This window comes from Panthera leo, chromosome D1, assembly GCF_018350215.1.
Source record: "Panthera leo isolate Ple1 chromosome D1, P.leo_Ple1_pat1.1, whole genome shotgun sequence".
NCBI lineage: Eukaryota > Metazoa > Chordata > Mammalia > Carnivora > Felidae > Panthera > Panthera leo.
In genome coordinates this window covers 46257501-46283893 of record NC_056688.1, presented here as the reverse complement: position 1 = coordinate 46283893, position 26393 = coordinate 46257501, and the positions used below count along the sequence as shown (strand labels likewise).

The 26393-nt window shown below is 35.9% G+C and overlaps 1 protein-coding gene and 1 long non-coding RNA gene across 3 annotated transcripts in view; one reads left to right on the top strand and one right to left on the bottom strand.

The window, feature by feature from the left end:
• Positions 1-19316, top strand: part of EED (embryonic ectoderm development) — a 30276-nt gene extending 10960 nt beyond the window's left edge. Inside the window, exons 5-13 of one of the 2 annotated variants that reach the window (XM_042907085.1) lie at positions 922-1047; positions 1729-1810; positions 4005-4096; positions 6783-6916; positions 8901-9006; positions 10134-10208; positions 17338-17496; positions 18470-18543; positions 18909-19316. In XM_042907085.1, coding sequence (XP_042763019.1) covers positions 922-1047; positions 1729-1810; positions 4005-4096; positions 6783-6916; positions 8901-9006; positions 10134-10208; positions 17338-17496; positions 18470-18543; positions 18909-19035 — 975 coding nt within the window. In that variant the 3' untranslated portion in view covers positions 19036-19316. The remainder of the gene's footprint in view (positions 1-921; positions 1048-1728; positions 1811-4004; positions 4097-6782; positions 6917-8900; positions 9007-10133; positions 10209-17337; positions 17497-18469; positions 18544-18908) is intronic. The other variant, XM_042907086.1, reaches the window with a different exon arrangement.
• On the bottom strand, positions 7-23460 carry LOC122201141. The gene is made up of 3 exons (XR_006194101.1): positions 23335-23460; positions 21119-21236; positions 7-347 (listed from the first exon to the last, which is right to left on the bottom strand). It is a non-coding gene; the product is annotated as an uncharacterized LOC122201141 (long non-coding RNA).
• Between the last annotated feature and the right edge of the window lie 2933 nt (positions 23461-26393).

Below are 26393 nucleotides of genomic sequence, written 5' to 3'. Positions count from 1 at the left end.
CTTTGGCTAAAGAAATTTCAATAAGTACACCAAAACTTTTCTAAATTAATTACTTTGTCCTTTCTTTACCCAGTGCTATTCCTTTACTGTCATAAGAGACTCCTTGTATTTAGTTTAATTTTCCTGATCCCTAGAAATGTATTTTAAGGTGGATATGAGGGAGGAGGAAGGATGTCTGGAGATGAGCATTGGAAATCCAGTAGTAGAGAATGATAGCAAGAGAGTAGCTAAAACCTGTTTCTTTGACCTTGCGTAGAGTTTTATCATGTCAGGGTAGTTAATTTGATGAATTTGGGTTGATCAGAAGCTGTGACTGGCATTCATCCCAAGTATTTGAACAACAAAGCCTATAGGGAAAAAATAAACATGCAGTTTGTTTAGGAAATAAAATATTGCAAAACATGAGTACATAAAGAAAAAGAAAGGTTTAAAAAGCCAAAAGGTTAGACAGTCAAAGCTGTTTCTTTTAAGATCCATTTGAAAAAGCTAGCAAAAAAGAAAAAGCGAGGATATTCAGTCTTTCATCATTTATGTGGAAAGAAGTGCTCTGTAGCCTTACTGGGAAAGTCTCACAGGAAAAAGTGGATAACTGAATAGTTGCTGATCTTTTTCTAGAGATGCATATTCAGAAGTATTGGGCTAAAACAGGGGTCAGCAAATTACAGCTTGTGGGGCTAGCTACCTGTTTGTGTAAATAAACTTTTACTGGTACACAACCATACCCATTCATTTACATATTGTTCATGGCTGCTTTCAAATGACAGTTGAGTGAAAGCATCTCTGAATAGTAATCAAATTGAGTGGAAGGACTGGTTTGTAAAAACTTGAGCGTTTCTTTGGAGCTTTCCTTATACTGTACTATAATCATTGACGTGTTTACTTTTCAAAAACAAATTATATTTCTTAACTGGCATTTCTTAGGCTGATGAAAACTTCTATACTTGTGCATGGACATATGATAGCAATACAAGCCATCCTTTGCTGGCTGTGGCCGGATCTAGAGGCATAATTAGGATAATTAATCCCATAACAATGCAGTGCATAAAGGTGGGTTTTTTGGTTACATTGTAGATCTGCCCTGTTTTGAATGCACACTTGTGAAAACTTACCATTTTTTAATTTAAAACTAGTGGAATCAGTATCTGTATACTTTCTAACTTGATTTGTACTTTGCTTTTTGCTTCCTTTAGACAAGTCTTTTGAGACCTTTGTCACATTTAGATAATACAAATTAAGGAATAAGCAGGAAGTTTTTATTCGAAATTTTTAAAAAATAGAATAATTTACCTCCTGCCTTGCCTTATTCAGAGAGTCTGGAATGAACTATAGCGGAAGAGTAAGTCTTTTCCAAATCTTTTAATTAGGGATTTAGAGTCAAGGGCACCTTGTAAAGAACCAAAAGGTGAAGCCTAGGAATTTGATACCGAGAGAAGTTTTACAAACCTCTTTAAATCAGAAGTTTTTTAACCCTAGGGCACATTAGAATCACCTGAGGGTCTTTTAAATCCTTAGCTGGGCCTCAGCTAATCCAGTCAAATCAAAATACCTGCAGTTGAGACTTCAATGTCTTTTTTCTTTTTTTTTCAACCTTACTTTGTGGGGTGATTTTAATGTGCAGCCAGGGTTGAGAACCAGTACTTTAAGTGAAACTATTTTTCCATTCTCTTAAGATTAACGAGAGAATTTATTGATTTAATATGAAAGTTGAATGTTATAAATTTATTGTAGCATTATGTTGGCCATGGAAATGCTATCAATGAGCTGAAATTCCACCCAAGAGATCCAAATCTTCTCCTGTCAGTAAGTAAAGGTAAGAGAAGCAAATGTTTCTTTAGTCCTATTTATTTCGAAATGATTTTTTTTTTTTAAGGGACAGAGAGTTCTTAGGTTAAAAAAAAAAACCAAATTTAAAAAGAATTTATAAAGTATGTTTTAGTAGAAAAATCTTAGACCTTATTAGCATTCCCAGACCAAGAATTAGTTGAAAGACCGTGAAAAATACACTGTTAACATCAGATATAAATGAGATAATAGGTACTGAAGATTAAGTATGTGTTACCCTTCTTATGTGCAGTAGTGTGTTATGATCATTCATCCTCATTTGAATTATTTTATTAAACTTTATTAATTTTAGTGGCAGAACATCAAAGTTAGGACATTTTTAAGAATTTTCAAAAGTTTTGCAAATCATCTTATGACTAACCAGTCATGTAGTAAGAAATAATGCATCTGAAAATTGTTCTTCTCTATGTATATAGAAAGTTTTTGTTTTGTAAAGGATCCCCTAATAGACTTCCTTAAAATGCTAAGTTCTCTAGTATAAGCTCTTTGAAATGTTTCCCATACTTAGAAAGAGAAAGCCTTCCGTATGCCTATATTGGCATTATAAGTTTATTCAGGGCTCATTCAGGCCTCTTAATCATTTCTGAGCTCTCTGAAATGAGCTGGCTTGTTCTTATTTCTACATTCTGTTCTTGATTGCCTTTTTCCCTTTTACTTCTACATTATTCTAGTCAAGTTTATTCTTTTTAAAGGCTTGTCAAAAAATAAAGGCTTATCAAACCTATAATCTCCCCCTCAATCTGTTTATATTAAAAGATGTCCTCAAGTCAAAATTCTTACATGAAAATACTTCAGTGTGATTTTTCTTTAACTATCAAGGCTTAAGTATAGAAATTGACACCTAGGAAGAGCTGACAACTTTCCTCTGATAATAGTAGCTGGACCCAGGTATTTCTTTACAGGTGATCTGGGTCATAATGCCGCACTTGTTCTAACTATCACAACTTTTTAACTCAGCTCTTCCCCCATTGTGCAAAATAATCTGCAGAATATGATAAAATATTTTCCAAGTTGTATATCTAATAAGGGATTTGTATAAAGAGCTCTTACAACTCAACAATAAAGACAACCCTTTAAAAAAAGCGTCAAACGTTTTGAATAGACCTCCTCTAAAGAATACACACAGTTGTCCAGTGAGCACTTGAAAAGGTGCTCAGCATCATTTGTCATTAGGGAAATAGAAATCAAAACCACAATGAGACCATTTCATACCTAGTAGGATGACTATAATCATACAGACAATAACCTGTTGATTAGAATGTAGAGAAGTTTGAACCCCCTATACATTGCTGGTGGGAATGTAAAATGTACCCACCTTAAAAAAAGTCTAGAATTTCCTCAAAAAGTTAAACATAGAAATACCACTTCCGTGTGTGTGTATATGTAGTCAAGAGAAATGAAAGTAAATGTCCACACAAAAACTTGTACACAATTGGAATCAAGAAATAATTTTTTTAAGAAATAATTTTTATGGCAACGTTAATTTCCACTACTAAACATAATTTATTACTGTCTTTTAGTGTTCCCTATGGAATAGATTAATAGTCATGTACAGTTTGGGTATTGCCAGATACCAAGCTGTACATTCATGTTTATATTAATGCGGTATATTTTGTTGCTAATGCTTAGTGGATGAGATTGCTCAAATTATAGTTAATATTTCTAAGAGGTCTTTAATACTATAAAAGTATGTTGTGATATGTATAGTTTTTAATCCTATTTTGGGTTTACTGTAAAGATCTCGTAAATCTGCTCAGTCCCCTTCAACTACTAAATGTGGATTCTATGGAGGGAAAAACTGTAGTATCTTGTTCTATGACATAACATAAACTTTATTTATGTCAAATCCCTAAGTGTTATGTCATGAGCATGACTCCATTAAATCAGATGTTATTTAAAAGAAATTGTTTGAGGTAAATAAGCTAAACATATTTTAAGACCACATAAATACTTCTTTTTGATCTTGAAAGTTTGAGCTCATACTTAAGTCTACATGTTGATGTAAATATTTTAAATTGCTATATAATTGGATTCTGCTTAGTCCCCACTGTGCATAACTTAATTCCAAACTTCAGTAGTTTTTACTTCTTTAAAGAGGTTTTGCAAGTCCAGAGTAAATGAATGACTAAAGTTCGTTTTAATTTTTTTTATGTCTATACTAGATCATGCTTTACGATTATGGAATATCCAAACAGACACTCTGGTGGCAATATTTGGAGGCGTAGAAGGGCACAGAGATGAAGTTCTAAGTGCTGTAAGTTGAAAGCTGCAGGGCGGTGATCTTCAGGTGTACAGAGCTCTGAACGATCCCCATGGAACTCTTATAAGAAAGCATGTGGTTTGTTTCATACAGCCTGTCAGGCACTCATTTCGTTTACTTGTGATATAATAAGGTTATTAGCTTACAGATGAAGGAATAAAGCGAGTAAGGCTCTGTGTTTGATCTGTACTCTTGCACTTTATACCAACACCTGGATTCTCATGAAAGAATACCTTGAACTTGTTCAATCAAAACTCACCAAGCTAACTTTTGTTTTGCTGTTTCTCAGTCATTAAAGAAAAAGGTTAAGCCAGTTAGCAATTGATCAACTTTCATCTTTCAATTTTTTTTTTTTTTTTTTTTACATTTATTTTTGAGAGACAGAGCACAAGTGGGAGAAAGGTGGAGAGAAGGAGACACAGAATCTGAAGCAGGCTCCAGGCTCTGAGCTGTCAGCACAGAGCCCCACGTGGGGCTCAAACTCACAGACCAGGAGATGATGACCTGAGCCAGAGTCAGAAGCTCAACTGACTGAGCCACCCAGGCCCCCCTTGACATTTTTACATTATTTTAGCTTTACTTATGTTCCATTTATAACTTACTTAGTGGTTTTACAACTCTTCAGTATTTTCTTAAACTATGTAAAGGGGCACCATGTTTTGAAGCAGGTAGCATTTTAATTGGAAGTACTAAATAATTGGAAGTTGGGGTTTGTATGCTTTTGTGAGAATCATACCTAATTTCACCTACTTTGTCACCTTGGATTTTCTAAAAGTTGCAGCAGCACTCTCCTGTCTTCTGTGTCTTAAGACCCATGACTACCATCCTTTTTTTAAGAATTATAAATTAGAGCTACTGGCTCTAAGGGTGTCATGTTGCTGTTGACATTGAGGTAATTAGAAGTAGCAGCAACCAGACTTCTGAATTCAGTAAACACGAATCTAAAGCCCTTAGGCTCTTGGAAAACAGTGATCAGTTCGAAGGTTGGTTTAACACAAATACCTAGATTAATAAGGAAGATACTCTCCTCCATAGATAGAACTCTTTACTGTTCGTTCGTTCGCTCTTTCTTTCTTTCTTTTTCTTTTTATTTAAGATTTTATTTTTAGGTAATCTCTGCACCGAGTGTGTGGCTCAAGTTCATAACCCCAAGATCAAGAGTTGCATGCTCTACTGACTGAGCCAGCCAGGTGCCCTTCTATTGTTATTTCTTTCTTTCTTTGTTTTTTTAAATTTTTTTTAACTTTTATTTATTTTTGAGAGATAGAGGCAGAGCATTAATGAGGGAGGAGCAGAGAGAGGGAGACACAGAATCCAAGGCAGGCTCTAGGCTCTGAACTGTCAGCACAGAGCCCAACCCGGGGCTCAAACACACAAACTGTGAGATCATGACCTGAGCCGAAGTCAGACGTTTAACTGACTGAGCCACCCAGGTGCCCCTATTGTTATTTCTTAAAAAATTTTTTTTAACGTTTTATTTATTTATTTTTTTTTTATTTTTTTTTTAAATTTTTTTTTTTTTCAATGTTTTTTATTTATTTTTGGGACAGAGAGAGACAGAGCATGAACGGGGGAGGGGCAGAGAGAGAGGGAGACACAGAATCGGAAACAGGCTCCAGGCTCCGAGCCATCAGCCCAGAGCCTGACGCGGGGCTCGAACTCACGGACCGCGAGATCGTGACCTGGCTGAAGCCGGACGCTTAACCGACTGCGCCACCCAGGCGCCCCAACGTTTTATTTATTTTTGAGACAGAGAGAGACAGAGCATGAACAGGGGAGGGGCAGAGAGAGAGGGAGACACAGAATCGGAAGCAGGCTCCAGGCTCTGAGCCATCAGCCCAGAGCCCGACGCGGGGCTCGAACTCACGGACCGCGAGATCATGACCTGAGCCGAAGTTGGACGCCCAACCGACTGAGCCAACCAGGCGCCCCACCCCTATTGTTATTTCTTAAAATGAGAGCAGTACACAGTCTATTTCCTCTTCTCTATAATACAGGAGGAGTTCCACTAGAAGGACTGATGTGTGAGATTTTCATTAACACATGAATCACATGCTAAATTAAAGAGCATCTCTGTGCCTCATTGCTTTATGAAATAGGTACATTAAGGTTGCTACAACGGATGATCTGTTAGCAGTCTTAACAATTGGTATATAGCAAATGAAAAAGTTAAAATACATTATTTCCTTTTTTTAGACCTTTTTTTTTTTTAAAAGTGAACTTACCTAATGTAACTGAAGTATTTTGACTTAAATATACACATAAAGCAAAATTTCAGTTGTTTAAAGACTCATTGTATAGTTTCACATACAGCTGTCAATTTCATTGTTTAATAGACAAAGAAAACTAACTTAGGTCTTTGCATCATACAATAATTACTTCAGCATTCTATTTACCTTCAAAATCAAGCAAAGGTAATATTTAAAAATAATTGAACAGATGAAACTAAATTCAAACAATTTACTTTCTTGACTTATATAAGCTCATATATGCTATGGTGACAAATCAGATAAAATTAAATCTTGAAATCAGTAACAGCTCTGATTTATGGGCTACATAGATGAAACTCAAAGTGTTTGTGACTTAAAATACAATTTTCACTACACTGTACCTCAGATGAAAATTGGATAGTCTAATTTGGGCAGTTTTGTATGTCTAAGCTTTTTTGTTTTACGTACAGGATTATGATCTTTTGGGTGAAAAAATAATGTCCTGTGGTATGGATCACTCTCTTAAACTTTGGAGGATCAATTCAAAGAGAATGATGAATGCAATTAAAGAATCTTATGATTATAACCCAAATAAAACTAACAGGTAAAAATTGTGCTATTTAAAACAGTTATTTCTTGCTGTTGGATTGATGATGTGTTTTACTTTATCCAAAATTTTTACATAATCCCCTACAATTTACATACCATAAAATTTACTGATTTTAAATAGAAGCCCTTTGCTTTTAGTCTAATGTTTGTGGCTCATTTTTCAAAATCCCCTTTAAATTGCGTTTTCATCTTAATTTAGTAGCATGTTTTACTTATTTAGGTATGTATATGCTTGGCTTTTTACATTATAACAATGTTAAGCTGCTTAAAATTGCTGTGGGATAGAGTAAAGGGTCCTTCTGAATAATGTTGCTAGCATTATTTGTCAGCACTTTTAATTTTTAGTCACGTCAGTAAATCCTGATTTTTTAAATGGGTTTCTTGGCTTTGATTCATGATAATGTAATTCTTTCCTTTAAATGATGATCCCTTTTTTAGATGGAGAAAATTCAAAAGCTGGAACCTCCTTCAAAAGATTTTGAGTGGGAAGTTTTCTTAATATATATAAAGATTTTCATTTTTTAAGTAATCTTTCCACCCAATGTGGGGCTTGAACCTACAACCCCAAGATCAAGAGACATACACTCCACCCTTTGAGCCAGCCAGGCAATCTTCTTTTTTTTTTATTTTTGAAAAGTTCCAATTGAAATCTGTTTTTGAAATGCTTATTTTTTTTTTTATTGTTTACTTATTTTTGAGAGAGAGACAGAGTGCCGAGTAGGGGAGGGGCAGGGAGAGAGGGAGACACAGAATCCAGAGCAGACTCCAGGCTCTGAGCTGTCAGCACAGAGCCCAATGTAGGGCTCAAACCCATGAATCACTGAAGACAGACGCTTAACAGACTTGAGCCACCCAGGCACCCCTGAAATGTTTCAGTTCTTTAATTCAGTAACTGTCTTTTCAGTATCTGATCAGGCTGTTAGCACTTTCACTGTAACTGTCATAAATCTCCATTTATTAACTTTGTTTACAATTCTTTTTTAACAAAGAGCTAGCATTTATTTTCTCTTTATCAAACCAGATTATTAATAGATTATCAGTTAAATTTATAACCATCAACAAATATTTCAATGCATTAACATTTATGAGACCTCAGTGGCCTCTGAGAATTAGTACAACTTCCAGATTTCTCTTTTAGAACCCAAGGGGTTAGTATAATATTTGTTTTCGTATTTTCTAGAGCTTTGGAATAAATAGAAATTATATTTTACAGTTTACAGAAAGTAACATTGAGTTATGCTGGTCTTGAGAGGTTTAACCATAGATTATAATATTTATTTGGCTAAAAAGCAGTTAACATAATTACAGCAGAATTGAGAATTTATAACAGATTATGAATAACATTTTAATGTTTTAATAAAGAAAAGCTCCTAGAATTGGAATTGGGAGGAATGTATGAGAGGATTCAACCCAGCATTCTTTTTACATATGAAGGAGAAGTAAAAAGGATGTGTTGAATTGTCCAAGAGACACAGCTAATTCATGGCATATCATTCTTTTATAATTAATTTCAGTCTAAAACTGAATCACTAGATTAGAAATGTTAGGTATACTTTTAATTATCTGTAGAATGGGAAGAACTGGTAGTTGGTGGTCTTCTCACAGACATGTTTAAGCAAAATATATGTATATATATGTATGTATGTATGTATGTATGTATAGCAGTATGTTTTACTTACCCAAATATAGGAAAAGTCTTATTAAATGCCAGATTCTTGTCAGATACCATTTCCAGAAATTGTTGCTCAAGGCAGGACTCTCATCTAGCTTTCTCTTTAGCAGTCTTTGGAATGATATGTCATTGTTCTAGAAAGATGACAATCTTTTGAAATAATCTAGATATATTGACTTTCATAGACTGTTAATGCTTAACTTTAGATAGCTTATTGTATTTTTTAAAGTTTTATAAATCTTTTAAGTGAAAATTAGTGTGATTCTACTATCCTTTTTTCTTTTAACTTTTGACATTTCCATTTCAGGCCATTTATTTCTCAGAAAATTCACTTTCCTGACTTTTCCACCAGAGACATACATAGGAATTATGTCGATTGTGTGCGATGGTTAGGTGATTTGATACTTTCCAAGGTATGCTAACTGTTGTTAAGCTGTACTTCTGTTATTTGTGTTTGTGTGAGTTGGAACTTTTCAGGGAGCACAGTTTTTTCATATAGTTTGGTAAATTGGATGGCAGATGGCAGAAATTCCTTTTTTTTTCTTCCTTGAAGTCTTACAGATTTGGAAGCTTGTTTTAGGCATAAAACATCCTGATGAATTGTTATAACTTGTGCTGTAATAATAGGAAAAATGTTAACTTGTGAGATGATATTCTTCTCTGATATCTGATGCTATAAAACAACCCAATTTCTAAAGCCAGTGGTGGGTTTTTTGGTATGTTTGTGTCCATTTTGGTAAATTTGTATTTACAAAAACAGCTGGGGTTGGCTATGGGCTGTAGTTTGCCAACCCCTGATCTCTAAAGTGTTGATGTATATTTACATATTTTTTGCTGATAATTTAGAGTAGTTGTTGGTGATGTTATCTGAACATTTAGGATTGTCATATTTGGAAAAATTGCTGTCCAGTCTCCTTTCTTGATGTGGATTTCAGGGTATTGCATATTTTCTTGGGCAGAGCCTGACTTTTTTCTTGGCCTTCCAGGTATAGTTTTTCCTTTTTTTAAAGTTTTGACCTTGAAATAATTAGATTGACAGTAAGTTTCAAAGCAGAGAAGTCCCATATTGCCCTTCACCCGATTTCTCCCACATACATCTCACATAACTATAATACAATATCAAATTTAGGAAATTGACATTGTACAATGTGTGCGTATAGTTCTATGTCATCATTTTATCACGTGAATTTTGTCAGTTCAGGAATGTTAACAGTATGGGACCTTTTAAGATTGGTTTTTTTTCACTCAGTATAATGCCATCCAAGTTGTTGTGTGTATCAATAGTTTCCCCTTTTTATTGCTGAGTAGTATTCCATGGTATGGCTGTACCACAGTTTATTTAACTATTCATCTATTGTAGGACATTTTGGTCCTTTGCAGTTTGGGGCTATTACAAATAAAGCTTCTAATGAACAATCGTGTTCAGGTTTTTGTGTGGACTTAAGTTTTCATTTCTCTGGGATAAATGCCTAGAATGGCAATTGCTGGGTCATGGTTAAGTTTGTTTAGTTTTTTAAGAAACTGCCAAACTATTTTCCAGAGTGGCCGTGCCATTTTACATTCCCACCAGCAATGTATGAAAGATCCAGTGTCTCCGAATCTTCGCCGGCATTTGGTACTGTCACTATTTTTTATTTTAGCTGTTCTGATAGGTGTGTAGTGATACCTCATCGTGGTCTTAATTTGCATTTCCCTGATGGCTAGTGATGTTGAACATCTTTTTCATGTGCTTATTTACCATCCATATATCCTTTTCGATGATGTCTCTTCATATCTTTTGCTCATTTTCTAATTGGATTGGTTTTGTGTGTTTTTTTTTTTTTTTGTTGAGTCTTGAGACTTCTTAATATATTCTGAATATGAATCCTGTGTCAGATATGTAGTTTGCAAAAATTTCTTCCAATCTGTAGCTTGTCTTTTCATCCTCTTAACAGGGTCTTTTGTAGAGCAAATGGTTTTAATTTTGACGAATTTCAATTTATTGAATTTTGTTTGAAGAAAATTATTTTATGGATTGTGCTTTTGATGTTACATTTAAAAGCTCTTCACACTCTGGATCCTAAGGAATTTTTCCTGCATTTTGTCATGTTACATTTTATATTAACGTATCATCTATTTTGAGTCAATTTTTGTATGAGGTTTAGGTAGTAGTTCATTTTTTTGCATGTGGATAGCCAATTATTCAGCACCATTTGTTGAAAAACTATTCTTTCTCCTTTGAACTGCTTTTGCATTTTGGTCAAAGTTGTTTGGCCTACTTGTATGAGGCCTTTTCTGGTTTTTCTGTTCTATTTCCCTCTACCACTGCTATATGCGGTCTTGGTTACTGTGGCTCTATAGTAAGTCTTGGAATTGGTTAAGTGATTTCTTCCATTTTATTCTTTTTCAAAATTGTTTTAGTTATTTTGATTCCTTTGACTTCCCATTTAAATTTTAGAATAATCTTGTCTACATTTTATAAAAAATCTTGCCAGGAGTTTTATGGGCAGGGGAGATTTTGATTGCTATTATGTTAAACCTATATATCAGTTTGGTGGGGGACTAATATCTTTGCTCTGCTCTCCAGTTCATGAACATAGCTTGTCTGTCCATTTATTTAGATCTTTGATTTTTATTATCAGCATTATGTAGCTTTTTAGCGTAGAAGTCGTGTACATACTTTGTTAGATTTATACTTAAGTACTTCTCTTTTTTGTGGTTACAAATGATATTCCTTATTTCTATGTGTTTATTGCTAGTATATAGGAATGCAGTTGATTTTTACATATTGACCTTTAATCCTGTGACCTAATTCTAGGAGGGTTTTTTTTCTAGGACTTGGGATTTTTTTACATAGACTATCATGTCATCTGCAAATAGGGGCAGTTGTATAGTTTCCTTTCTGATCTTGCCTTATTGCACTGGCAGACTTACAGTTCTATGTTGAATAGTGATGTTAAGATCAGACGTTCTTGACTTGTTTCTGATGTTAAAGGGGAAAGAATTCAGTGTTTGGCAATTAGCTGTTTTTTGTAGATGTTCTCTATCCAGTTGAGAACTGTCTCCCTTACTAGTTTTTTGAGAGTTTTATCATGAAATCCTTGTTGAATTTTGTTAAATGCTTTTTCTCTATCAGTTGGTATGGTCATGTGGTTTTTCTTCCTTAGCCTGTTAATGCAGTGTATTTCTTTTTTTTTTTTAAGTTTATTTACTTTGAGAAAGAGAAAGTGTGTGTGATTGGGGGAAGGGACAGAGAGTGGAGGACAGAGAATCCCAAGCACGCTCTGCTCTGAGCCACCCAGGCACCCTGTAATTGTTTTTTTTTAATATTGATTCCAGTCCCTGGAATAAGTTTATTTGGTCATAGTGTGTAATTTTTATATATGTTGCTAATAGTTGGTATTTTGTTAAATATTTCTGTATTTTTGTTCATGAGACTGATATTAGTCTGAAGTTTTTTGTAATGTCTTTGTCTGGTTTTCCTGTTGATAATACTGGCTTTATAAAATGAATTGGGAAGTTTTCCCTCCTATTTTCTGGAATTGATAGAATTGGTGTTTATAGAATTGATGTTAATTTTAACTTCATAAATGGTTGTTAGAATTCTCCAGTTAAATCATCTGGGCCTAGAAATTTTTGAGGGAGAGTTTTAAGGATAACAGATTCAGTTTCCCTGATAGTTAAAAGAACTGACTGTTCAAATTAACTATTTTATATTGTGTGAGTTGTGGTAATTTGTGCTGTTTGAGGAATTGGTCCATTGTATCTAAAGTAAAAATTGTGTGTAGAGTTGTTTGTAGTATTCTTACTGCCCTTTGACAACTGCAAGGTCTCTACTGATGGCCCTGTTTCATTCCTGAAATTGGTAATTTATTGTCTTCTTTTTTTTGTCAGTCTTGGTAAGGACTCATCAATTTTTTATCTCTTATTTCCCATGGATGTATTTTGCTCTTTTGCCAATTTCTTAAGGTGTGGGAGCTTAGATTATTAAAAAAAAATTTTGGGGGGTGCCTGGGTGGCTCAGTCGGGTAAGTGGCCGACTTCGGCTCAGGTCATCATCTCGCGGTCCCTGAGTTTGAGCCCCTCATCAGGCTCTGTGCTGATAGCTCAGAGCCTGGAGCCTGCTTCTGTTTGTGTCTCCCTCTCTCTCTACCCCTCCCCCATTCGCGCTGTCTCTCTCTGCCTTTCAAAATTGAATAAATGTTAAAAAAAAATTTTAATGCTTATTTATTTTTGAGAGAGAGAGAGGGAGACACAGAATCCAAAGCAGGCTCCAGGCTCTGAGCTGTCAGCACAGAGCCTGATGTGGGGCTCGAACCTATGAACGGTGAGATTGTGACTGGGGCTGAAGTCAGGACACTTAACTGACTGAGCCACCCAGGTGCTCCAAGAGAGCTTAGATTATTGAGTTGAGACTTTTCTAAAGTAAGTATTAGATGCTGTAAATTTTCCTGTCAGCACTGCTTTAGCTGCATTTCACTAATTTTGATACGAAGTGTGTTGTTTAGTTTCTAGGTGCTGGAGATTTTCTTGTTATCTTTCTCTTACTGATTTCAGTTTGATTCCATTGTGGTCACAGCATACTCTTGATGATCTTGGCTCTTTTAAACTTTTTGAGATTTATTGTATGACCCTATCTGAGGTATATGTTCCATAGGAGCTTGAAATGGATGTGCAGTTCTGTTTGTGTGTAAGTTCTGTAAATGTGAGTTAGCTGCTCTTGTTGATGGCGTGGTTGAATTCCATATCTGCACTGCTTTTTCTGTCTACTTATTTTATCAACTAGTGAGAGATGGGGAAGTTTCCAGCTGTAATTGTGGATTTTTCCCATACTGCTTTCAGTTGTAGGATGTTTAGCTGCTCTGTGGGTTGCTCGTTATTGCTATGTCTTAATGACTGGATCCTTTAATTTTTTTTTTTCTTCTTATTTTCTTTTATCTGGGCTTTTCCCCTAATTTCATATAGGTTATATGAACATCTTTTTTTTTTTTTTTTTTTTTTTTTTTTTTTTTTAGTAGGCTCAACACCTAACTACTATGTTAACTATGTTAACTACATGCTAACTAAACCAGCCAGGCACCCCTATGCGAACATTTTTTAGAATTCCATTTTGATTTATGTATAGTGTTGAGTACATTTCTTTATGTAGCTTTTTTGGTGTTTCCTCTAGTGGTTACATTATATATGCATATTACCTATTTTGTTACCATATCTTATATATATTATGTATTTTTGTTATGCTATCTATAAGAAAGTTCACTAGGTATAAAATATGTATAGATTAAAAGTAAAAAATTATCTAAAAATATACTACCATGCAAACATAAGTATAAATATATATTTATATAACTTGTCTGTCTACTGTGTATCAACATTTTACCACTTCATACGAAGTGTAGAAATCTTATTTCCTCTATATTATTACTTTGTCCTCCATTTATAGTATAATTGTCTTAAATATTCCCTTTATACTTGAGAACATCAAAAAGTATTAACCATTTTTGCTTCAACTATCAAACATAACTTAAAAACTCCAGAGGGAAAGGAGGGTATTGTATTTGCTCATTTTGCTTTTTCCATTTTTCTTTCATCCTGATATTCCAAGATTCCTTATATTATTTCCTTTATGTTTATAAAGGTGCCTGTAATCATTCCTTTAGGGCAGGTCTGCCAGTGACAAATTCTTAATTTTTCTTCATTTGAGAATGGCCTCATTTTTCCTTCATTCCTGAAAGGTACATTCCCTCTTTATAGGATTTTTCTGTTGACAATTCTTTTCTTGAAACATTTGAAAAATGTTGTACTCCTTCCTTCCGCGGTCTGTGGTTTCTGATGAGATACCTGACATCATTGGAATTGTTTTTTTCCTAAACATAGGTGTTCTGTCTTAACTGCTTTCATGATTTTTTTCTTATGTGTTTTTAGTTTTCAGAAGTTTGAATGTGATGTGCCTTGATACAGATTTCTTTGAATTTATCTTTTGGGGTTTATTCACCTTGAATTTGTAGTAGATTTATGTCTTTTGGGGACATAGTTTGTCCCAGATTTGGAAACTTTTCAGCCATTATTCAAATTCTTTTTTAGGCCTGCTCTCTTCCTGCCCTTCTTTTGGAACTCTAATGATATGAATGTTACATCTTTTATTTGGACCCCTGGGCCTTTGTTGTGTACATTTGTTTTCTTTTGTTTAGATTGGATAGTTTCTGTTCTAACTTTAAATTTATTGACTCTATTCATCTCCTGTTGAACCTTTCCATTGATTTTCTTATTTTGGTTATAGTAATTTTTCGGTTCTAAAATTTCCATTTGATTGTTTTTATTTTTTTTTTTGGCTGAGACTTTTAATTGTTTTAAGTGTGTTTATAATTGCTCATTGAAGCATTTTTATGGTGGCTAAATCCGTGTTAGGTAGTTCCAACATCTATGTCATCTCAATGTTGGCATTTATTGTCTTTTAGCATTAAAATTGAGAATTTTAAGATTCTTGGTATGACAAGTGAATTTTTGATTGAGATCTGGATATTTTGAATATTATACAAGACTCTGGGTCTTATTTTATTTAAATCTTTTGCAGCAGGCTTCCTCTGATAAATTTTCAGCTGGGGAAAGGGAGTGCAACTTCATGATTGGCAGGTGGTGGGGCAAGTCAGATGATAGTGTCTTATTACTGTTTCCCAAGTGGTCTCCACTGACCCTGGGGGTTGTGGCTGGTGGTTAACATGCTAACTTTCTGCTGGGCCGTCTCTGATACCACCCCAGCTGGAAAGGAGGAGAGTTACCTCATTATGATGAGGGATAGGGTGAGTTGAGGATGCACTTGAGGTGCATAGTTAACCACCTGAGAAGTGCTCCCCACTGGGCCTTGGCTGGTTCACATGAGGGTGGGCCCACAGTTTTTGTTTTTTTTTTTTTTTTTCCTGTGGTGTTTGGCTAGAATAGAGTGTTTGAAAATGTTCTCTCTTGCTATGTTGCTATCTTCCTAGTTCTTTGGCCAGAGAGAACAGGCTTTTGTTGGGATTTTTTTGGCCTTTACCTGTTAGTATGGGGGAGTTGCTGCCTTCTCTAGTATCCAGTCTGTAAATGAGGCAAAAGAAAACCAAGGAACTCAATGTGCTTCACGTCCCAAGGTTCCTAACCAGACTGCATTCTCTGTACCTTTCAGAGTCTTATGTTTGCTTTATATTTGATATTTAGTCTTTCAAGCTACAATGAGGATAATAGGAGAAAGTATATCTACTCCATCATTTTGGAAGTAAAAGTAAAAAGCCATCAGCTCTAAAATTTCTTTTCTTAGAACTTAATCAGATGATAGGAAAGAATTTCTGCATTTTAGGTTTCAGGAAGCTGACCTGAATGAACTATATTGGTGGTCTCAAATCTATTTCTGCATCAGAATCACTGGGAGAACATTGTAAAAATAGATTCCTAGGCCTCACTCCTGGAGATTCTAAATCTGGCACAAGGACCTGGGAATTTTAGTTTTAAAAAGCTTTCTAGATGATTTTTAAGTGTAGTCATCTGTTAGGCTTGTCAAATTCTTTTTAGCTCCTTAAGTTTTAGTTCTCCATGAGGGCACTCTACTAACTAAGGGTCCTTTACCAGTGCAGTCAGTGACAAGCACTTGAAGAGCTGTGTTACAATTCTTCTGTTTTGGCCTTCCCTTGTAGAGGTTCTCATTCAGTAAGGTTGGGACCAAGATGAGTCTTTTGAGAGAAGTAGACAGGCTTTCAGTCCAATCGTGCACTTAGTTAAGAGTTATCAGAGTAGGTAATGTCCAAGGTACTTTACAGTAAAGAATTTGTATATCAGATATATAGCCCTGTGATTTCAAATGATCTAAAAAGGCAGAGAGGAAGAAAAAAAAGGGGTGTTGTTTCCTCCCTAATCTTCCTGTGCCTCTGCTGTTAAACTATTTTATAGGTCAGTGAACCTGACAGAGCTGCCGTATGTGACTGTGTAGGCTGTGTCCTGTAAAACTCCAGGAGGCACTCTACCTACACAAGAATTTCTCAGTCTAGGTTCTGTTGAGACATTGGGCTAGATAATTTTTTTTTATGGGAGAGGCCATCCTGTACATTGTACGATGTTCAACAACATCTCTGGCCTCTACCTACTAAAGGCCAGGGACATTGCCAAAGGTCCCTTAATTGGCACACCACTGACCTATAATGTGAATAGTGCCCACTGTGTTGTAATTTTTCTTCCATCGTATTCTTTACTACTTGGTGCTTAACTTAGATGTGTGCAAAGAAAGATATGATGTTACAGGATAGAGAAAGGTGTAACTTAGTCTATTTCCGTCCTATCCTCATATCAATGTCTTGATGTTAAACCACGCGTTTAATTGCCTTCTATTATAATCTTATCTCTAAGCAGGGGACACATTGAAGAGCCATCTATTTGTATACAGTTTATATAATTTTACCTTTGTTACAAAACACTCAAGTCTCTGGATGCCAGAGTATCTAGAGCTGAATTTGGTTTGGAAGAGAAATTGTGACTTCAAAATGAATATTCCAGATAATATAATGCTTTTGGGTATTGTTAAATTCTGTTTATAATATAACTTCTTGTCGTCAAGTGTGGGCATTGACTCCAAATATAAATAAATGTATATCACTGTATTTAGTAGATGGATAACCAGGTTTTAAGACTGTCAATTCTAAAAAGATAATAGAGGAAAAAAAGGCTTTTTAAAAAAAAAATTTTAAATTCAGTTCTTTACATAACATATCTTTTTTTTTTCTCATTTTTCTCTTTCAAAGTCTTGTGAAAATGCCATTGTGTGCTGGAAACCTGGTAAAATGGAAGATGATATAGACAAAATTAAACCCAGTGAGTCTAATGTGACTATTCTCGGGCGATTCGATTACAGCCAGTGTGACATTTGGTACATGAGGTTTTCTATGGATTTCTGGCAAAAGGTAGCAACATATTTTTACATTTTCAAATTACTTGACTTAGACCATTATAATTTCACTTTTCTTTTGTGCATCCATGTTCGGTTCCTTCTAAGAATCTCTACCTCAGTATTTTATATTGATTACTTTGGCTTTTGGTGTTATTTATTCTACCTTTGTGGCTCTGGACACCATCTGCAGTGCTTATTATAAATGCAATTGCAGGTGTCAATCATGGCAGTGAGGTATTTACTTTCTGTAACATGTTACTAAGATTTAATGTTTTGGTGATTAGAGTTAACCTTTGTAAGTAGATTTTTGGTAGAAAAACCTAAAGAAAAATAAACATGGGGCAAAGTACTAGTTATCTAAAAGTTTTGTTTTTTTTTTTTAATTTTTTTTTGGTGTGTGCATTTATTTTTGAGAGAGAGAGAGAGACAGAGCACGAGTAGGGGAGGGGCAGAGAGAGGGGGAGATGGAATCTGAAGCAGGCTCCAGGTTGTCAGCACAGAGCCTGACATGGGGCTCTAACCCACGAATGGTGAGATCATGACCTGAGCTGAAGTCAGACGCTTAACTGACTGAGCCACCCCGGCGCCCCACCGTTATCTAAAATTTTAAGGAGATTGGTGTTAGGATTTTGTAGTAACAAATTACTTGGGTATTTACTTCTGTAAGAAAGCTTTGGAGGAGCTGTGTGTAGTTTTTGCTACAGTTCTTTACGGCAGAATAAAGAGTACATGCTAACAACGTAACTTGTAAAGTTCTTCATCAGTTTGCAGAATGCCTTCTGATTTACTCAAAGTACTTCTGTGAGGTATTAGTTGCTCTTATCCCCATTTACAAATCCGAAATTTAAGATGGCAAAGAAATAATTATAAGCATGGCCATAAGCTGGAGCTGAGGTTTTTCTGGAATATGAGTATGTCTTAGGAATGCTTGAATACTTTATAGCCTATTTTAATAATTGGATGTTTAAAAAAATGTGTTTATACAGATGCTTGCATTGGGCAATCAGGTTGGCAAACTTTATGTTTGGGATTTAGAAGTAGAAGATCCTCATAAAGCCAAGTAAGTATTCAGAAATTTTATTGATAATTACTGCCTTTTTCTTAAATGTTATGTCAGTACAGAGGAAGTAATTGATACTTAAGGTACCATCCTCAAATCATTTTTAACATTTAAATGGCTCAGTTATTTTAAAGCATTTATCTTTTATCACAGTGACTGGTTATAAGTATCTTGGTGACAAGTTACTTTTTTAATTTAAAATGTACCCAAATTTTATGAAAATTGAGGTTGAGCTCTTAGTGATGTTTTCAATGCATTCTATAGGACTTGGAACATCTATTTGTTTTCTAATTTACTGGCTTAAGTTAGATACTGACAACATTTTCTGTGAATGGCATTTAACCTGTTGTCTTGTTTTCCCCTAGATGTACAACACTGACTCATCATAAATGTGGTGCTGCTATTCGACAAACCAGTTTTAGCAGGGATAGCAGTATTCTTATAGCTGTTTGTGATGATGCCAGTATTTGGCGCTGGGACCGACTTCGATAAAATACTTTTTCCTAATCAAAATTAGAGCGTGTTTTCTGTGTATAATAGATTAATGTATCTTGCTAGTAAGGGCACATAGAGCATTTAGAGTTGTCTTTCAGCATTCAATCAGGCTGAGCTGAATGTAGTGATGTTTACATTGTTTACATTCTTTGTACTGTCTCCTGCTCAGACTCTACTGCTTTTAATAAAAATTTATTTTTGTAAAGCTGTGTGTTAGTTTATTTTCATTGTGATAAAGAGAAATGTTGAAAGTAATAAAAGTATGCCCTTTTTTGTAGTGATCATTTTTGTAGTTCTTTTACCTGAAGAAAGCTATTATAGGGGCACCTGGATGGCTCAGTTGGTTAAGCGTCCAACTTCAGCTCAGGTCATGATCTCACAGTTCGTGAGTTCAAGCCCCGCGTCGGGCTCTGTGCTGACAGCTCAGAGCCCGGAGCCTGCTTCAGATTCTGTGTCTCCCTCTCTCTCTGCCCCTCCCCACTCATGCTCTGTCTCTCTGTCTTATAAATAAAACATTAAAAAAATTAAAAAAAAAGAAAGCTATATAATGTAGTGATTAAGTGTAAGTTCTAGAACTAAACTGAATTTTAAGTTTTACTGTGCAACTATAAGCTGGGCTAAGTAACTTAACATCTACCTCAGTTTCCTCTTGTGTGAAACAGGGATAAGATACTCATAAAGTTATTAAGAATCAAATGATTAGACACGTGGGAAGCAGCCAGAATAGTACTTGATATACATGAAACCCTAAATTACATTATTTATTTTTACTGGAAATCGTATTTCCTATGTCTTCGTATTTCTTCTGTAATAATATCATAGTGATTAAATTTAAAATTTAGAGTTGGCACATATGATTTAATTAAGCTATCTGAACTATTAAAAAATATACTGCTGTTTGGTTTGCAGCTAGACCATAAGTAATCTGAGTGGATATTTTGCCATTAGAGCAAGTGAGAAGAGGACATAGAAGTTTGAATGCAGGGGGTTGAAAAATGAAAGACATGGAGTATGTACAGTGTTACTATCTGCTTTTCCAGAAAGGTATTGCTTAAGAGAAATAGATTGAGGGAATCAGACTTGAGAGTAGTTGATTGTTTTGTTCCAAACATAAGGTGCTTTGTATACACTTATGAACAAGAAGAAATAACAAGAATGAGAAAATCCCCCAGTTAGGACCAACATGACATGTGGAGGAATTAACCTGAAGCAGAGGGAATGAAGAAAACCTGAGTAATCGTAAGGTAGGAAGTAAAATGAGGGGACCCAGCATAAAGTACAAAACTGAATTTTGTCAAATTTTGAGATGATGAGACTTGTTTTTTTATAAAAACCCTGCATATCCACGAATATACCTGTATTTAATACCTTTTTGGATGTGCTCATTGCTTCTTTTTTTTTTTTTTTTTTTCTTCCTATTGCTATAAACAGCATTTTGGCTAATAGCTCAGTACACAATTATTTACATGCTCATCTGTCAGAATTAATGAAAGGGTATTTCTATTAATGTACCAAATTCACTTGCTCCAACTATATATGTTGGTACCCATTTCACTTTTGTTACTAGTTCCTATGTGTGTGTCTATAGATAAGCAGTTGGTAAACTTTTTTGTAAACAGCTAGGGAGTAAATTTTTTAGGCTTTGTGGCCCATACAGTCTCTGTCACATTCACTCAACTCTGCTGCTATAGTGTGAAAGCAACTATACACAATCTGTAGACAAATGGGCCTGGCTGTGTTCCAATGAAATTAATAAAAACAGGCAGTAGGCCATATTCAGTTCCCAGACCTATAGTTGCTTGCCCTTGCTGTGGATACTGTTAAAACTAAATCTTGAGGCTCCTGAGATTGCTGAAAATTTAGGTCAGATAGCTCACAAAGATCACCAAATAGGCAATGAAACAAGTGCTATGAGTGATAATTGGAACAGTAACCTGTAACCTAGACCACTGAAGACTTTAGGTAACTGGAATCAGATAATGTAAAAGCCACATTTAAAATTGCATCTCTTTCCGGGTACTCGACCCTTGACTTGCTTTCTTATTCAACATTCAATGATCTAGCATACAACGTAACTTACTTGGGTTACATTTCTCCTCCCACTGGGATATAGGCTTTATGAATGAGGGTAGATTTATTTTGCTGGTACAATCCCGGCACATAGAACAGTGCCTTGCACAAAGGTGCTCAATAAATATCTGTGGAAAAGAATGAAAAGATGCAAACAGAAAAATGAGCAAGCAGTAAAAGACTGCCAAGACTGGCCATGAAAAAGTATTTTCATTGCTACCATAATACCCAAGAGTGTCATGTGGACAGGGAGAGAGATGGTGGTTCTGGCATTTCCAGAATGTCTCCCATTTCTGTTGCAATCCTAGCCACTAATGTGCCAGTCTGCTTCAGTTGCCACCAAGCCAGAACTTTGCCCCAAACTAGTATGTCCTGAGAAAAATCCCCCCTAATTGATTTCAAGCTGGATGAGGGACTGATACCATATCCCTATTGTAGTCTTCTGTGGTGAGGCAAGGAGCTCACCAGGACAGCAGATTTTTTCAAGCCTCTCTGTACCACAATGTGAAGGCCTTGTGTAGTTTTGTTTCCTGAATAATGGGAACCAGGAATTGGCATCCATCTGGGTCTACCCAGAGCCTGATGCTTGATCTAAATTCTTTTCCAGTTATTCGCTGAGTATTCATTCTAGTGCTGTAATGAGCCACAAATTTCTTCATGTAACTTCACATCATGGAACCTGTTTTCTTTCTGGATTACAAAATGCGTTTTGGACAGTGAGGACACTTGAAAGTGCACACTTAGCTCACCTGGATCTCTAGCTGAAAAGTGGGGAATAAATTCTGTTCAGATGTGTTAACATGGAGGTATTAAGCACTGTAACATTGTCCATTTAGGCCAAGATCATGTTCATTGCCTCCAAAGGAGCCAAAGTCATGATACTTTCCAGAGTGGGTGAGTAAAACAATTTTTGTGTATGGATTTCAGAAAGAAGTCTCCTGGACTCTTGTGCTTCAGTGGACCCCACAGCATTTTGGGAAAGAAATGTAGAATAATTCTCTTTACGTGGGTAATACAGAATAATTCCAGAGAAACAGGACACTTTTGGTCACTTGAGGGCCTGTTGCAAAATGAAATTGCAAGCCTCTTGTTTAAAAAGCAGGAAAAAGGCACCAATATAGTACTAAAAATGCAAAAGCTTTTTCCTTCTGTAACTTCTTAACTTACGGTATTTTAAAATTTGCTTTTAATGCCATTCTAAGTAAAAATGCCATTCTGAGTTAAGATTTTGCATTAGCATGAATTTTACCATTAATCTTCATATTGTATGATGGCAGTTTTCAATGCAAGCATAAAAGCATCTAACTCCTATTAAAATTATGCAGTTGGTATTTCTTAGCTTGTACTTTCACGTGTGTTCAGTTCTTGCCAGTACAGTGAAAATGCAGGACAAATTAACATTTCATTTCTTGATACCACACATTCTACCAACATTCTCTGCATTTGACTTACTGATTATAGGACAAAGGAAAACAACCATCCATTATCCTATCTTTCCCTTTTTTGTGTGTCATCTTTAGTGTAAATGGTTGACTAATACAAGGAAGTAACATAAGCAAGAATAGCTTTGCTTAGTTGTTCAAGTTTCTTTAAATACCTTGTCTTCTTTGTTCAAACCAAGTTCTGGTTCACATTGAAAGCAAGGCCTCTTGGGGTTGTCAGTACCCCTGCCTACTCTGTTGTAGATGAAACATGCTTACCCTGCACTCATGTTGAGTCTTGCTGAGTTCTACACATGGTTCCAATGGAATTCTTTGCCCACGGGAATCGCAAATGCTACATATGAATAGAGAGGCAAGGGACAGTAAACATACTTTTGCACATATCCCCTCTTCACATACATGCTGCCCAGTCCCAGTGGACTTTACTTACAAAATTTAAGTTCAAAGAAAGTTACTAAGAATGTCAAGATGGGAACAGCAGAGTCATTAAACTAAGCATGGGTTCTCTCTGAGCTTAGTGTCCAGTACTACTGAATACGTTACTACTGAATACCGTGAAGCTGATTCTTCCTGGAGCCGACCTGAGGTCCTGTGCCTCCCTTTTCTCAGAAACTCCTGGCACTGACAACTCTGTTGATAGGTTCTCATTTCGTTTCTAAACTATTTAGTCTTGTTATCAGTCTCTGGCTCTATCTTGGTTTTCTTTGGTCCATTTGAATAATGAATAGAATGATTTTTCCCCCTTCTCCCCTTCTCTCCACATTTGCCCCCAAAAGAAAAATACCTTTCAGCAATAGGAAATAAGGCAGAGGCTGGGAGCCATGTTGTCCTCTGTGGGGAGGGACTTGAGTCAGAAGAAATCTATGAAGAAGGGTAGATGGTTGCTGGGGCACCTGGGTGGCTCAATGGTGACTCTCAATTTCAGCTCAGGTCATGATCTCACAGTTTGTGAGATTGAACCCCGTGTTGGGCTCCACGTTGACAGCACAGAGCCTGCTTGAGATATTCTCTTTCTCTCTCTCTCTCTCTCTCTCTCTGCCCCTCCTCTGCTCACACACACACTCTCTCTCAAAATAAATAAATGAATGTTAAAGAAAAGATGGTTGCTATTGCAGACATGACAAGTATGATGAAGTCTTGGGGCATTTAGGAGGCAAAAAAATTGGCTAAGAAAGGATTGGGATATAACTTAGGTTTATCATCCCACAGGATACTGGAAAAGGGCTGGATTTAAATTAAATGGTTTTAAAGTCTCTTTTCAAGGGGTGGCTGGGTGGCTCAGTCAATTGAGCCTCCGACTCGATTTCACCTCAGATCACGATCTCATGGTTCTTGGGACGGAGCCCCGCATTGGGCTCTGTGCTGACAGTGTGGAGCCTACTTGGGATTCTCTCCCACTCTCTGCCCCTCCCCACATCTGTCTCTCAAAATAAATAAATTTAAGGAAAAAAAAAAGTTCCAGGGCGTCAAGGTGGCTCAGTCAGTTTAGCATCTGACTTTGGCTCAGGTAATGATCTCACTGTTTGTGAGTTCAAGCCCTGCATTGTTGGGCTAGCAGCTGTCAGCGCAGAGCTGCTCTTGGGATTTCCTGTCCCCCTCTCTCTGCCCCTCCCCCACTTAATCTCTCTCTCTCTCTCTCTCTCGAAAATAAACATTTTTGAAAGTTTCATAAAACAATACACTTACCATGTATGATGTATTCTGATGTTTTCTATGCCTTTTTTTTTCTTTTGGTAATGTGATTGTGATGCACTAAGTTGATTGCACAACTTAATAATCATCTCAACCTACAGTCTGACACACACTGATCTAGGGGAAATGAGCCTAGATGGCTTTTACCAAGGAAATTGGGAGCAAGACCCACATCAGGGGCTTCTGACTGGCTCAGTCGGTCAGGGTGGTGAGTTCAAGCTCGCATTGAATGTAGAGCTTACTTTAAAAGGAAAAGTGCTAGATGGTCTCTTTAACCATAAAATATAGCTCTAACGCTATAAAATTTCTAACTTCCCCTACATTCATTTATCACCTGTGGGTTTCCCCTGTTGTGTAGAAAATGACTATCATTTTGGTATTGAACTAGTGGATTTCTAAAAAGATTTCTTGCTATTTTGTGGTTATTTTCTGCTGCAGAACAAGACTTTAGTTGAATTAAAGCAGACTCATTTCACTTTCCTTGCTTCAGTTACCCCAGGCTGATGTGAAATTTACTAAGTTGGGTGATTTCTGTTACATTTCATGCAGTGAGTTGAGGGAGTGTGTATTTGTGTTTAATACCATTACATTGCAGGTTGAGAAAGTCATTGATTGTGAATATTGGCCATTATTTGATTTTTTATTTGATGGAATATTTGAACTGCTAAAGTTTTGTATAGAACCTTTTTTTGGTCCGGTTGTTCTCTTTGAAGTTTCAAAATGGTTGCCACAACTTCAGGTGTCACTTTTAGTTATGTTAATGTACAGAGGGAAAAAGTGATCATCTCTTCATGTAACTTTCTTAAAACCAAGAAACCTATCCCAGTACCCCCAGCGACTCTTTTCAGGTTTCATTGACCAGAATTGGTGTATAGGACTGGCCCTAAACCAATCATTGCAAAGGGATAGGAAAATTGTTGGTTAGATTAAGCAGGGTCTTCGTCTGGGGCTCTGAGCCTCATGGAGGAGGGATGGCTTCCTAACAAAAATAGGGTTCTGTTAGCAAGGCTGAAGGGAGGAAAATGGATGTTAAATAGATAACTACTAGTGATCGTTACAGGGAAGGAAAATTAATAAATAAAAAGTAATCACAAATTTTGAAGGAACTACATAGAAGTTAGCTTTTGCTGCATAACAGAACATTTCAAATTTATTTAACTCAGGATTCTATTTTGGCTGAGCTCGGCTGATGGTTCTGGTTTTGACTGTGTTCACTCATGTGTCTGGTCAGTTGCAAATCAGCTTGGTAGCTCTGTTCCTAGGGTTTGACTTGTTAGCTTGAGCTAGGAGGGCCAGGTGTCTTTCTTTATCCAGTAAGAAGCTAGCCTTGGCTTGTTCCTATGGTAGATTGGCAAAGTTCTAAGAACTAGAACAGACCCTTTTAAGTATTTTTGAGGCTAATGCTCGGAACTGGCATATCTCTACTGCCTTCTTTCCATCAAATCAGGTAAAAAGGCCAGGCGGGAGAAGAAATAGACTCCATCTCAGTGTGAGAAGCTGCAGAGTCATGCAAGATCGTGGACACAGGGAGAGGAAGAATTTGTGATATTTTTGCAATGTGCTATAGGTGATAAATAATGGGAGAGTCACTCAGTTCTCCCTTCAAAAGAGAACTATCACTTGGAAAGTTTCACATCACCAATATGTCTTGTTCTGAGCTGAAGTTCTTATACCAATATGATTGTTATTGATGATTTCCTGATAGTGTTTGTTTTAGGCATCAAAAAGTTCAGAAGATGTGATGCTGGTGATTCAAAACAGTAATGTTAAAGTGACATAAAATCATGGACTATTCAATGCAAGGAATTTTAGAGAGTAATCCAATTTGTTATTTTTTCACTTTTGTAAAATTAGATTTTATTATTAATATAGGCACATCGTTTAAAAAGTCAAACTGGGTACAAAGGCTTTTAAGAAAAAACAGTAGTTTTATGCTCATGTTCTGTTCCACAGAAGCAAGCACTACATTTTTAGCTATTTCTTCTTTATTTACCTTATAATTCTAATATGCAGTTGTTCTCTTTTGATTCATTTGTTTTGATACATATATATATATATATATATATATATATATATATATTGACTACGTTTGAAGAGGGTTTTAGCTGTCATACCTGCTCTTCCTCTTCTCTCATCTTCTTAATGTAGTTA